The 12,330-nt window shown below is 35.7% G+C and overlaps 1 protein-coding gene across 4 annotated transcripts in view; it reads left to right on the top strand.

The window, feature by feature from the left end:
• ATG7 (autophagy related 7) overlaps positions 1-12,330 on the top strand; it is a 100,593-nt gene that overhangs the window by 929 nt on the left and 87,334 nt on the right. For all 4 annotated transcript variants that reach the window (XR_004080605.2, XR_004080606.2, XM_031049202.2 and 1 more), the window contains exons 2-12: positions 1,870-2,080; positions 2,306-2,360; positions 3,513-3,630; positions 4,322-4,399; positions 4,988-5,104; positions 6,224-6,373; positions 6,641-6,729; positions 7,351-7,472; positions 8,572-8,662; positions 10,489-10,633; positions 11,220-11,378. Coding sequence is in view for 2 of the 4 variants with exons in the window: in XM_031049202.2 (XP_030905062.2) it covers positions 1,903-2,080; positions 2,306-2,360; positions 3,513-3,630; positions 4,322-4,399; positions 4,988-5,104; positions 6,224-6,373; positions 6,641-6,729; positions 7,351-7,472; positions 8,572-8,662; positions 10,489-10,633; positions 11,220-11,378 (1,302 nt within the window). In the remaining 2 variants the exon portion in view is untranslated. The remainder of the gene's footprint in view (positions 1-1,869; positions 2,081-2,305; positions 2,361-3,512; positions 3,631-4,321; positions 4,400-4,987; positions 5,105-6,223; positions 6,374-6,640; positions 6,730-7,350; positions 7,473-8,571; positions 8,663-10,488; positions 10,634-11,219; positions 11,379-12,330) is intronic.

Below are 12,330 nucleotides of genomic sequence, written 5' to 3'. Positions count from 1 at the left end.
TTTTTTTTTTTAGTCTTTATAGTTGTAGTCTCCTAATGACCATTAGTACTGTTTGAGGCTGAATGGGTTCCTTCATGCAAGTTCTACAACATGTATACATTTAATCTACAGGATTCTAAATTTTACTACATAAATTTACCTTAGCTTACTGATCTTGCATTAAGAAAGCATGTGAGTATTAACATTAAAGTACATTAGAGAGTCTTCTCAAAAGTGCTAGCACATCAGAGGTGATTTTATGTGCTTCTCTGCATGTGCATAGCATAGTGAGGCCCGCTGGTTTCATTTCTTCAGTTTTACAATAACTCTTTAGGTGCACCATTAATGAAAATAACAGGGTGTTAAAATTTATTCCCCGTGGATGCTTTTAGGCACGTATTTTCAGTGTCTGTTATGTCGGTGCTGTCAGCTGGCTGCTTGCTGTGTAAAGTGACAATACACACAAGTGTTGGGTATGTCATGTACTTACTTGGGGTCAGGGGAGAAGCAAAATGAAAGCTTTATCTACTTGAAAAGTTGAAAAAAAGACGAGTAAACTTTCAGTTAGAATAGAGCTTGTCTTGGCAAGGAAACGAACAACTTTGTGTTCCTTTTTGTTATTAATTTTCTTAATAAGTCTTGAATAATACTTTCCCAAGCTTCTGATAAAAAGGGGAGAGGGATGTTAATGGCTTAATGTTGAGTAGGTGGCTACTGAACCTTCCAATGGAAATTTCAGTGTGAAAGCCGTGGTATCAAGTACTGTGTAATATGACTGTTACTGGTATGATCTATACAACAAACAATTGTTTGCCTGGCTTATGCTAAGCTTTCTGTGGCATTTAGTTGCAAACAAAATTTTGTAAGGCTTAAGACCCATGTTGTAGTGAAAGTTAAATGTTTGCTACTACTGCTACATCTTACACACAGAAAAGAGTTTAAAGTTCACATTACCACCAATTCCAGCAGCTCTTAGAAATTAAGAAAATAAAAAAAAAGTGTGGGGAGACAATAAAATGCTGTATTTACAACATGCCAGTTAAGGCAAGGGTCATGAAAAAAACGAACCATTCAGCTTCCACTATGAAAAATATGGAAAACTTCAAGCCTGTGTCCAAAACTCCACATTCCACAACTTACCATCAAGTAAGGAAAGCATTTATGGTAGAAGGAGGAGATGAGCTGTATAAACTGAACATAAAAGGCATAGCTGGGTTACACTGTTAAGGAAGTATTGCTTAAGGAAAAGCATAACTGTCTTTCAGAGAAGAGCTAGTGATTTGGCAGTTATTAAGAAGTTCAGCCCACCTCTTGTTCCCTTCCTCATGTTCCAAAACCCATGAAATAAAAGCATGTAAGTTCTTGTTTTGTTGCATAAGTTATTTCACAGGACAATAAAATTGAACTGTTCAAGCTTCAGAACAGTAAAACTGTAGTGCAATATTTAGTTTGCTCTTTGCTAGCTGTAAGACTTCTCTTGGGCTCAGTTTCCCTTTGCTAGCTTTGCTTGTTAATTTGTAGAGACTTTAATAAGAATGTTCAATTCTCACTACAGGCTGAGAGTGAAGACCTAGCAAAATGAAATGTTAGTATCCTAAATAATAGGAGAATTCATGGAATGTCTGTCAGGAAATCAAATCCTTCTATGCAGCTTGGCCAAACAGAACATATACTTGCCTTTCATAATTTTACACACAAGAAATTGGAAGGACTTTGCTTCATCCTTTGAAATGACCTCAGATCAATGATTTTAAAAAATTAACTTAGACATTGAAAGGAGTAAGGCTTTCTACACTTTAACTCAATAAAATGTATTAAAATGAAGCTTTGAGTAGTTGTGAGTAATACAGTCAATTGAGTAATACTTACCAGGTGTATCTTCTCTTATAGCACTCCGTTTAACAGTAGTCATTAACTAAAATCATGGCAGCTGCCAGTAGTGAGGTGCACCAGCCTGGAGAGCCTGCAATCTCAAAGCTGCAGTTTGCTCCCTTCAGTAGTGCCTTGGATGCAGGATTCTGGCATGAGCTAACCCAGAAGAAACTCAATGAGTATCGACTGGATGAGACCCCTAAAGTTATCAAAGGATACTATTACAATGGTAGGTAGAAACAGAACATCCTGCTTAGTAGTTTGGGTTTCTTCTGTCGTTCTTCTAAGTATTTGATATTTTGCTTCCAAGCATTAGATTTTTTGCTGAAAAGTTAGAAAACACAGCTGGGTGAGCTGTGAATTGTGATGTGTCTGTGGGTAATTTATAACTAACAAAAAGAGGGAAATTTAGGTATTTCAGTTTAAAAGAAGCTTGTTACTGCTTTTTGTTTAGGTGATCCTTTGGGTTTGCCAGCTCGCTTGACACTGGAGTTTAGTGCCTTTGATATGTAAGTACGTACCATGGTTTACCTTAATTTGTACATGAAGACACTAATATAACTAAGATAGGAACAGATTTGGTTTATATTGGTAGATTCTAAAGTTGTAAATCACTGAAATGGCTTTCTCTGCTTTGCTTGGCAAGGATCCTGGGAGCCTAGAGAGGCTTTGTGCATTTTGCATAATTTCTCATGAGATATTCCATTAATTGTTATATAAAAGCTTTTAGGTACAATACTGAAAGTGTATGCAGCAAAGAGATTGGAAGAAAGCTGTGACATTGGAACAGGAATTTCAGGTTAAGAGAAAATGGATGATACCATGATATTTGAACTCTCAGATGTTATGATGAACATCAAATTATGAAAGGTCAACTTATGTCGTGTTTAATTACGCCTCCTGTTGTAATTTTCTGTACTTCTGTTTCTGTACTCTCGGCAGTCACTTTAGACAATTATGAAGAGTTCCTTTTCAGCTTTCTAAAGTTTGGAAACTGCATCAGGAGTATTTATTATGTAACTTTAACATTTGCTGTATTTGAGTTTCAGCAGTGGTCAAAAATATATTGGGTTAGGAGAATGGTGTTAAAGGGGTCAATGAAATCAATCAGATCTATAAGTTAAGGGAATATTTCAGGGGTTTAACCTAATTTACATTCAAAAAGGGAGGGAAAATACATACTGTATTTGCAATCAGCTTCTTCCGCTGATGATGTTACAAACTATAAAAGCTACTCAATTTTTGTCTGCTTTAGGCTTCCTCTGGTATGTTTTTTAGCCATAAATTTTTTACTGAGCAGCTCTTTATATGAGTAAAATACACCTAAAGTTAAGTCCTGATTTTTTTTTCTTAGTGAAAAATCCCATTTGTCATGGATAGTTTATATTTGATGAGAATTTTAAAATCTTCAATCTGTGATTTAATGCCACCTTGTTTAGAGAAAATATAGATGCCTGATGTATTTTTTAAGTCATAATGTAGATTTGTATTTGCCTGGGTTATTATACCAAACCATGTTCAATAAAGCATTATGGTCATAAAAATGCTTTCATTAGAGCTGTTGTTTACTTTTGCTACCGTACCCCATTATTTGATAATGTCAGGGCAACTTTACACTGTGAAGTAGCTACTACCACTGATAGGTTTTTTCTTTTATTCAGGAATGCTTCAACACCAGCACATTGCTGTCCTGCTTTAGGAACATTGTATAATACCAATACTTTTGAGACTTTCAAATCCTGTGATAAGAAGTTGCTTCTGGAAAAAGAAGCAAATGAGGTAAGATTAAAACTCAAATGAACTGGTAAAAAGGACTTGGAAATAAGCAGTGAAGTGCTTTATAGTTTCTGTGCCAAATATCGGAGATATTTTCCATGCTCACTCAGGATTTAACTTATTCTGGAGGGAGTAGTTTGATGTTTGTTTTTCACTGATCTTTTACAAGAGAGTAGAAAGTAGTTAATTATTCTTGGAGACTTCATTCAGTGTTCTACTAGGCCACATTTTAAGTTAAAGGGTGCCATTTGAATTCTGGAGAGCATGCTTTTAGCATTTGTTTTGACACGCAGAAACCAGCAAATGCTCAGTTTAAACTTTAGATTACTGTAGTACATCTGTGTAACAAAGTAATAGGGAAGCTCCAGAAGAGCAGAAAGACTGAGCTAAAGCAAGGAAAAGGTGGCTGTCAAAGGAAGGGACTAGCCTGCTTGCACTGTAACCAAATTAAATGTCATGGCTTGGTGAGACATGAAAGTCAAACTAAGGCAGTATTTTTTCACGCTGAGACACTTTGCTTTGACCAGTCCTTGATTCCTGTGATTAGATTAAATAACTTCTTGTCTCACCAACGTAAAATGTACTGCCTTTAAAGGCAGCTGGAAGAGTTAAAGATTTCAGCAACTGTTCTCATCCTACTTCTGCTTTGTTTCTCTGCCCTTTTTCTTCTGTCTTGTCCCCACAATCACTACAGATATGGGAATCAATAAAATCTGGAGCTGCTCTGGAAAACCCTATGCTCTTGAACAGGTTCCTGCTGCTGACATTCGCAGTGAGTAAAGCTAACACATCTCATACTGAGAGCATTGTAGTGGAAATGATGAAATAGGTTTGTCTGAAATGCTGTGTTAGTATTAGCATATTAATGTTATCAGGATCATTCTCAGACATCTTAAAATGTCTGAAAGCATTTTAAAAAACCCTAAAAAGCCATTCTTGTGTACAGATACAGAATATTTTAGGATGAATCCTTTAAAAAATGCTGGTGCCATCTCAATGTTTCCTACAAATGTATAAGACTATCTGATGACCTTAGAGTTGTTAGTAAAAGTAGAACAGCTGTTTTATGTTTAACAACTTGAAAGTTTCAATCAATAATGCTCCAGGTGACAAAACTTGAGGTAGCTTATGCACATTGTCTGTTTAAGTCTGAAATAAAAACAGAGAAGGGGAAGTCTTCTAGTATTTTTTTTATTGCTTTCTAAAGTCATGACACAGTGCCTTATGAAGTGTGGAGAACTGTGGTTAATATGGTTAGTATCATCAGCCGTCAGTGTTATGATCAGTATTTGAAACCAGTATTTACTGTGATTGATGTATTTATTGTCTAATTTTTCCCTTTTATTTTTTTTTTCCCTAGGATTTAAAGAAGTACCACTTTTATTACTGGTTTTGCTACCCTGCTCTCTGCTTTCCTGATGGAATTCATGTAGTTCAGAAACCAGTGTGTCTTGGTAACAGATTTCCTTTAAATCAGGTATACTACATGTTGTGCGTCTGTAACACTAAGCAGTTTTCTGGGCTGTAAAACTTAATATTTTTGTTAGCACATACTGAATTAACTTGAGAATCTAATTTCTTTTAAAATCTTCACTTTTTTTAATTTCCATGTAGTATTTTTATTCACCTATTTTTACATTATTATATAAAATCTCTCAGCTTAAAATCCCTTCAGCTGTATTGATTTGTGGCATACAAATTCTTGAAGAGGAGGTTTTGTATATTCTCATTTTTATATACAGCTTATCGAATATATGGGTTTTGAAACTCATCTTTTTAAGAAACTTTATTAAAAGAGCATCCCCCATTAGAGCTAAATCATGAACAATTACAAGATTGTTAATAAAACACATAGTTGGACAAGAAAAAGAAGTGGATAATGGAGTATTACTTCTTTCTAGGAGAAAAGTTAGCAAATTTTTGCCGTTTCTTTCATATTACAGTGCAGAAGGATGAAAAAAAGGCTTGTTTTGCCTTGTTTGCTCACATATGCCTTTTTGCTTTGCATAACTGTGAATGTCTTTCTAATGGCATAATAATCAATAAGAAACAGTTTGGGATTTCTCAGTGAAAACTACTTAGTTCCCTTCTTCTCAGAAGACCCTCATTAATTCTGTAGTAATAAGTAGTGCAGAAATACCTGGCATGATCCAAAGAGAGTTTCAACGAAACACTGAAAATACATATAATAAATCAAGTGAGTCTCAGTCCCTGTGCTAGTAGAGGGGTAGAGGGTCAGATTTACCTTCTTATAAAGCTACTGTGGTTATCAGAATAAGTTTTTTACGTTAATGCAATTTCTATTGGTAGATCAGTTAGCAGCAGTGATAATGCTCTGGTTTAAATTTGCATTGACATATGCTTTTTTAGCAGCTGAATTTTTGATCTCAGGTATTGTGGTCATAATGGGCTTTACAGCTTCTGTATCAGCTGCATTCTAAGATGGAGTGAGCTACCCTTCCCTGATCACAGAATCCTTGGATAGTCAGGGTTGGAAAGGACCTTAAAGATCATCTGGTTCCTTCCACTGCTAAAACACTGTGGTTCTGCATAAGATGGTTAAAACTGTTAATTACAGGTGGCTTTTTGCTTTTAGATTCAAGCACTTCAGAAAGCCTATGATGAACTTTGCCAGAAAGAGGGGGTTACAGCCTTGCCTTATTTTTTAATAAAGCATCATGACAATTCTGTTGAGATATCTCTACTGAAAAACTGGGATGGTTTCTTCCAAGACCAAGAGGGAAAGGTAATGAGAAATTTATGTCCTTTTCTAACCTAAAAATGTTTAATTTACAAATGGTTTGAAAAAGCTGTGGCAAACACTTGGCTGAAATCTAGTGTCACAATGTTTTAAACATTTGCAAATACATGAAAGATGCGTGTGAGCCTTCTCTGTCCAGCAGTTTTATATTAAAAAGGCCAGATAAGTTGTACTGTGAACTGAATATATCCATATATCCATATATATGAATATGGATAGATGAATTCTCATTTAGAGCAATTTTATTTGCAGGTGACAGTTGGAGTTTATGATCCATGTAACTTAGCCCAATATCCAGGATGGCCACTGAGAAATTTCCTGATCCTGGCAGCCTACAAATGGTATTTATTTAATTTTTTCCCACAAAGATTGTTTATGGTTGACATCAAATTAGCATTGCTCCCCCCCATGGTGCTTTACTGGTATCACCCACCAGAGATTTAACTTTCAACATTTTAACTTACCTTTGGTGATGTTGATTTTGCATATTATTCTGTTCTTTACTTCTGACATTCACAAGTTCCTGTTATTCCTAACCCTGACATTCATGCATTTACCTGGAAATGTTTCAGACCCTGCGGTCCCTTATACCTGTTTCAAACAATGGCACAATATCAAGAATGAGAAGGATCTTGCCTGGGTCATGGCAGAGTATGTCATGTCACCTGATGTGTGCTCTAGTGCTTCAATGCTTTTGATTCTGCTAAATGCTGTTTATTTGGCAGCATTGTAAAAATGATAGAGGGCAGTCAGTGACATTTTTAGAGCTATGTCACAACAAACTAGTCATTTTCACATCCTCAGCAATTGTTTTCTTAATTCCTGATAGGAAAACCAGTGTTCCAGTACTAACAGAAAAAACTTATTCAGAATCTGCAGAGTCTCTGTGAAACAGTGAAAAAGAAGTCCCTTTCCTATTGAAGAAGTTGCATGCATCTCTATATTTTCTTTTTTAATGGTAGGGGCAGCTTTTTCCAGTCATTTGAAGTTCTCTGCTTCAGAGATAGGACCATGCAAGGGGTGAGAGATATAACACACAGCATTATATTTGAAATAAAACTTCCAGAGAGAGCCCTTGGCCCGGGTAAGCCACTTAAAAAAATTCTTTCAGTTGTTTTTTCTCCCTCCTCAATCACTGTGAAGATGGAAAAAATAAATGAATACTAAGTCATTGCTTATGCTGAGGTATTTTAAATGGATTTGAAATGGTTTGAATTTCTATTAAGTATCTCTAAAGGAAATAATTTATTCTTAAAAACCCACCATATTGTAGTAATTTTTTCCTCCTTCAATTGTGTTCCTATTTTACAAAAGAAGTCAAGTCTTTCTGGTGTCATATGAAACACAAACTCAGGCAATTAGCAAGTAGTTTCTTTCTTGTCAAATTTGTATGCAGTCCCTCAACTAGAGAAAATGCATATGCTAGTGAATTTGTACTGCAGACTTTCTGTACATGGCTAAAATGGTAGAAGCCTGCTATAGCATGCAATTGTTAGTCCAATCCCATAGTGATGTAGGCAGATGTATTTTAAAGCAATGAACTTGTAACATTAGAAAATAATCCCAAACTTAATTTATGGATACAGGGCAGCATCACAAAACTCCTCTGCCTCATTCAAGAAGTTGTGAATGCTTTACATTATTTAGTTATTATAGAGTTATTATATAATATTAAATAATTATTATAGAATTAGGGTATATAATTCTATACTGAATTTACAGATGGGGCTTAGGGAACATGAAGATGATTGATCTTGGCAAAATTTATGAAGTTCCTAATGCTGATCTTCCTTGGTTTTAAACATAGCAGTGTGTTTGACATTAAATATCCAGAGGCTTGATGAGGCGTTTGACATTAAATATTTAGAGGCTTGATGAGGAATGATGCCATCTCTGTCCAAGGTTTGAAGCAAGCTGGACAGGCAAAAGTAGCACATTTGGCACCTGAACATAAAGCACTTATCCAAGAAGCAATGCTCTCAGCTGATACAAGGCAGCAAAATATGTATTGTAACATATACTAGGTGTTAAGATACAGATTATTTACTTACAGGTTCAGAATTTGTGGAATTTTTTTCCAACAGGGTTAACAAAAAAAAATATTTTTTTTTTCCCTATCCTGTGATATTAACATTTCAAATTTCTTCCTCCCCCCCCCCTTTTTTTTTAATATGTCAAATTAGATTGTCCAAAAGCTGTTGGATGGGAGAAAAACCAAAAGGGAGGGATGGGTCCAAGGATGGTGAATCTCAGTGAATGCATGGATCCAAAAAGGTTTGTTCATTATCTTTTATATTCCTGTAGTGTTCCTTACTTGGGTTTAAGCCATTAGCAAGTTGAAATGTGAAATGCAAGGACTATTTGTCTCTGTTAGGTAATAATCTACAGGAACACATAAACTCTCTATTGTTTTGATAGCCCTATTGGGGAAAAAGGCTTTAATAGGGCAGAGTGCTCTGAATGCAGCAGAAATGTTTGCAGTTTTTGACTCTAGCTCAAAATTTCAAGTGCATTATATTTAAACTGGAGTGGATATAGGTCACAGTGTTACAGGCCTGTGTGTTTCATTGAATTCTATAACCTGCAGATTATTAATCAAAGTAAGCATGGAGAAAAGTTCAGCCTGTGTCAGAGTGTAACAGGAAAGAGCTCAGGAAACATGACAGTAATTTTTATCATTTTTCACATAATCTAGGGTAAATGGCTTGAAAAGTCTAAGCTATACAGCCTCTTGGCTCATCTGCTTTCACTGACTTTGAAAAACTGCAGGAGCATGGTGATCTAATGATTTAGGTTACCATAGTTCACTTATCAAAGTCAGACATTTTGGTCTTGCAGTTGTGGCAATTCATAGTACATTCATAGACGTTAGAGAAGGTTCATATGAGGGCTCTTAATTCTTTAAGTAAATGTAATGTGACCTTTATTTCTGTGTATGCTCGCTTCTCTTAATTCCCATGGAGACATGTTGGTAATATGCCAACCTTGGCAACTGCAATCTTAAATCCTTATTAAACAAACAGTTTACTGCACACTGCAGATTTTCTTTATGATGTATAAAGGAAAGAAACCATCAGGAATCTAAGAACTGTGATGACCTGACTTGAGAGTTTTAACACCCTGTCTTCTGATGATATAAAAACCTGACACTAGGCTGAGCATGGATTTCCTATTTCCTTTTCCTTCTAAATTTTCCCCACAGAAGATTGCACACTTTTTTTAGGGATTAGTGTAATATTTAATGTTAAGGACAGATGTAACTGAATACAGAAACCAGATAATTTAAAAAACAAACAGAAGTTTATGGACAAATGGTCTGTGTCTTATCACTCAGCTTAACGGGAATCTTGGCCAAGGCGCTATTTTTATTTTCATGCTTGCATCAGTTTTTTTACCAAAATTTGAGGTTTGTATTGTTACGTTTTTGAGAAGCCCTTACAAGCATGTTCCAATTCCTAAGGAAGTATCTGGCTTTAGTAGACTTCTACACCAAGCCCAGAGTAGCCAGCTGGCACACTCCTGTATGCCCTAGCTTTTGAAAGAGAATGTTTTCTTAGCAGAATTTCCTAGTTAATAACCATCTTGTCAAATGTCTGCAAACTGGTTGGTTTGTTTGTTTGTTTTTAAGCTTCTGCTGTCTTTCTACTCTTGTTTCAGTAGTGATTTACTCCTCTGTTTTAAAGCAGTGTAGTCACAGCTTTTATAAGCAAAGTTCATTAGCAGTGTTCTGCTGACACCTTGTTTACAAGGAACCATTTGTGTATTTACATAAAATTGATGTTTGGCATCTTCTCTTTGCATGTTTTTCCAGTTTAGCTGATAGCCAGAATGGTTAATTTTTTATGGGTAGGACCCTCATGTGTCACAAGAACAAGCAGTGTAAAAAATGCCTTTTCCTCATCTCCTTTACGTATACCTTGTTATTATATGGGAGTATGCTTCTGGGAGTTTGGTTTTTTATATTACCTATATACTGAATTGTTGAATTCTTTCCTTAAAAAAAAGAAGGTATTGAACTTGTTGAGATGGAATAGAAGTAATTGCTTTGTTGCGGAAAGACAAAAACAGTCAGAAGTGTGTTGCTTTTTTTCATGATATAGGTTAGCAGAATCATCAGTGGATCTGAATTTGAAATTGATGTGCTGGAGGTTGGTGCCTACTCTTGATTTGGAAAAAATTGTGTCTGCCAAGTGTCTGCTGCTAGGAGCCGGTACACTAGGTTGTAGTGTTGCAAGGACCTTGATGGTAAGTCCCGAGTTAATCTTAAAACCAATCTGCTGTTTCTCATAAATTCTATATGATTTTTGGGGTTTTTTTTTAGCAGCTGCAATGGAATGTAAGACAAAAGTTGAATTCCTTTGTATTAAAATAGACAAAATTGATATTAGTTGATACTACTAATTGCAGGGAAGAGGTGAGATCTGTAGCTGATAGAAGTAAGTTCTGATAGTAGTAGAATAGTAGATAGTAAGAGAATCTTAACAGAATAGTATTCTGCTTTAAATTTACATTAAAAAGATTGAAAAAGAAATTCTGGAACAAATTAATGAGCAAATTCACAGTGCAGCACTTGTAAATATCAGCACAGTTACTTACTACTTTTCTATGAGGTTTTGAAGGATTACTGTTAAATAACATATTCATACAGACCAAATTTTCTGTTCTTTCAGTGCAGGAACAAGGTTGCTTCTGTGAGTAGATTCAAAAGCTTTTGTAGCTTGATCTTTCTTAGAAAAATTGGACAAAACTCTTCCCGAGTTCCTGGCATTACTCAAAAGTATACCCAAAAGCCCATCATACTTATTGTCATTTATATTACTTTCTTGTTTAGGGTTGGGGAGTCAGGAAGATTACATTTGTGGACAACGCAAAGATCTCTTATTCCAACCCAGTACGACAGCCACTGTATGAGTTTGAAGATTGTCTTAGTGGAGGGAAGGCCAAGGCACTTGCAGCAGCAGACAGATTACAGAAAATCTTCCCAGGAGTGGTAAGATTATTACTTAAAATGTGTTAACATCTTCCTTGGAGGAGAACCAGTGAGTTTAAATGACTACTCCAAATTCTAGTAATTAAGCATTATTACAAGTGGAAAAATATCTGTTAGATGTTATTGAGACAATGTTGTAACAGTGGAATATAATTAAGGATCATCTGAATAATCTTGTAGCTTGCCAATGGTGAAGTAAACTTTTCCCTGTCTGGTATGTCCTAAGGAACTTTCAGTAATGGCAGCTTTTAATGCCATGTTCTCTGTTTCTGCTCTTAAATGTGAGTTTAGACCCATTAGTTATCTATTATGGGAGCAGGTCTTGAGGGCAGTAATAATGGTTGAGATTTCCTTTTATCTTTTACACTTATTTCCATTCTTGTTGGAGTTTTTGTTCTGCATTAGAGGCAAATATCTTAATCTTTAACTTCCAGAAAAGGGAAGTACTTTGTAGCAGCCTGGAGAAGTGTTGGCCTTTGACCAAAGTACTCTTCATTTGGGGAGTAACAACTTACTATCAAAATCAAGTAGCTGAAAGGGAACAAGACAAGATGTTGTTTTAGAAGCTTTCGATGAAAAACCCATCAATAGCAGCCTTGTCCTCTGACTCCAGGGTTGTGCATCATATGAACATTAGCCAGTGTGCATGTTCAAACACACCTGGTTTTCAGTGCTGAAAAAAGTAGATTAAAAAAATCCAACCTTGCAAATATTTACAGTTCTCTACATTTCAGTCTTTGGGGAAAGAATTGATCTGGCCTGCAATTTCTCTATCATGAAGAAAATTTGTTATGTTCATTTGACATACATGTGATAGAAGCAGGTCAGTGGTTTATAGCTTTTGTTTTGGACTTGAGGCTTGGAACTGATAGCTGTAGTTGCTCAGCTGGCAAACCGTATCTTAATGGTTCAGTGTAGTAAGAATGAGTTATGTATACTTACAGTGCAACTC

The sequence above is a fragment of the Melopsittacus undulatus genome, chromosome 9 (assembly GCF_012275295.1).
Source record: "Melopsittacus undulatus isolate bMelUnd1 chromosome 9, bMelUnd1.mat.Z, whole genome shotgun sequence".
Taxonomy (NCBI): Eukaryota; Metazoa; Chordata; class Aves; order Psittaciformes; family Psittaculidae; genus Melopsittacus; species Melopsittacus undulatus.
This window is presented reverse-complemented; position numbering and strand designations above follow the sequence as displayed.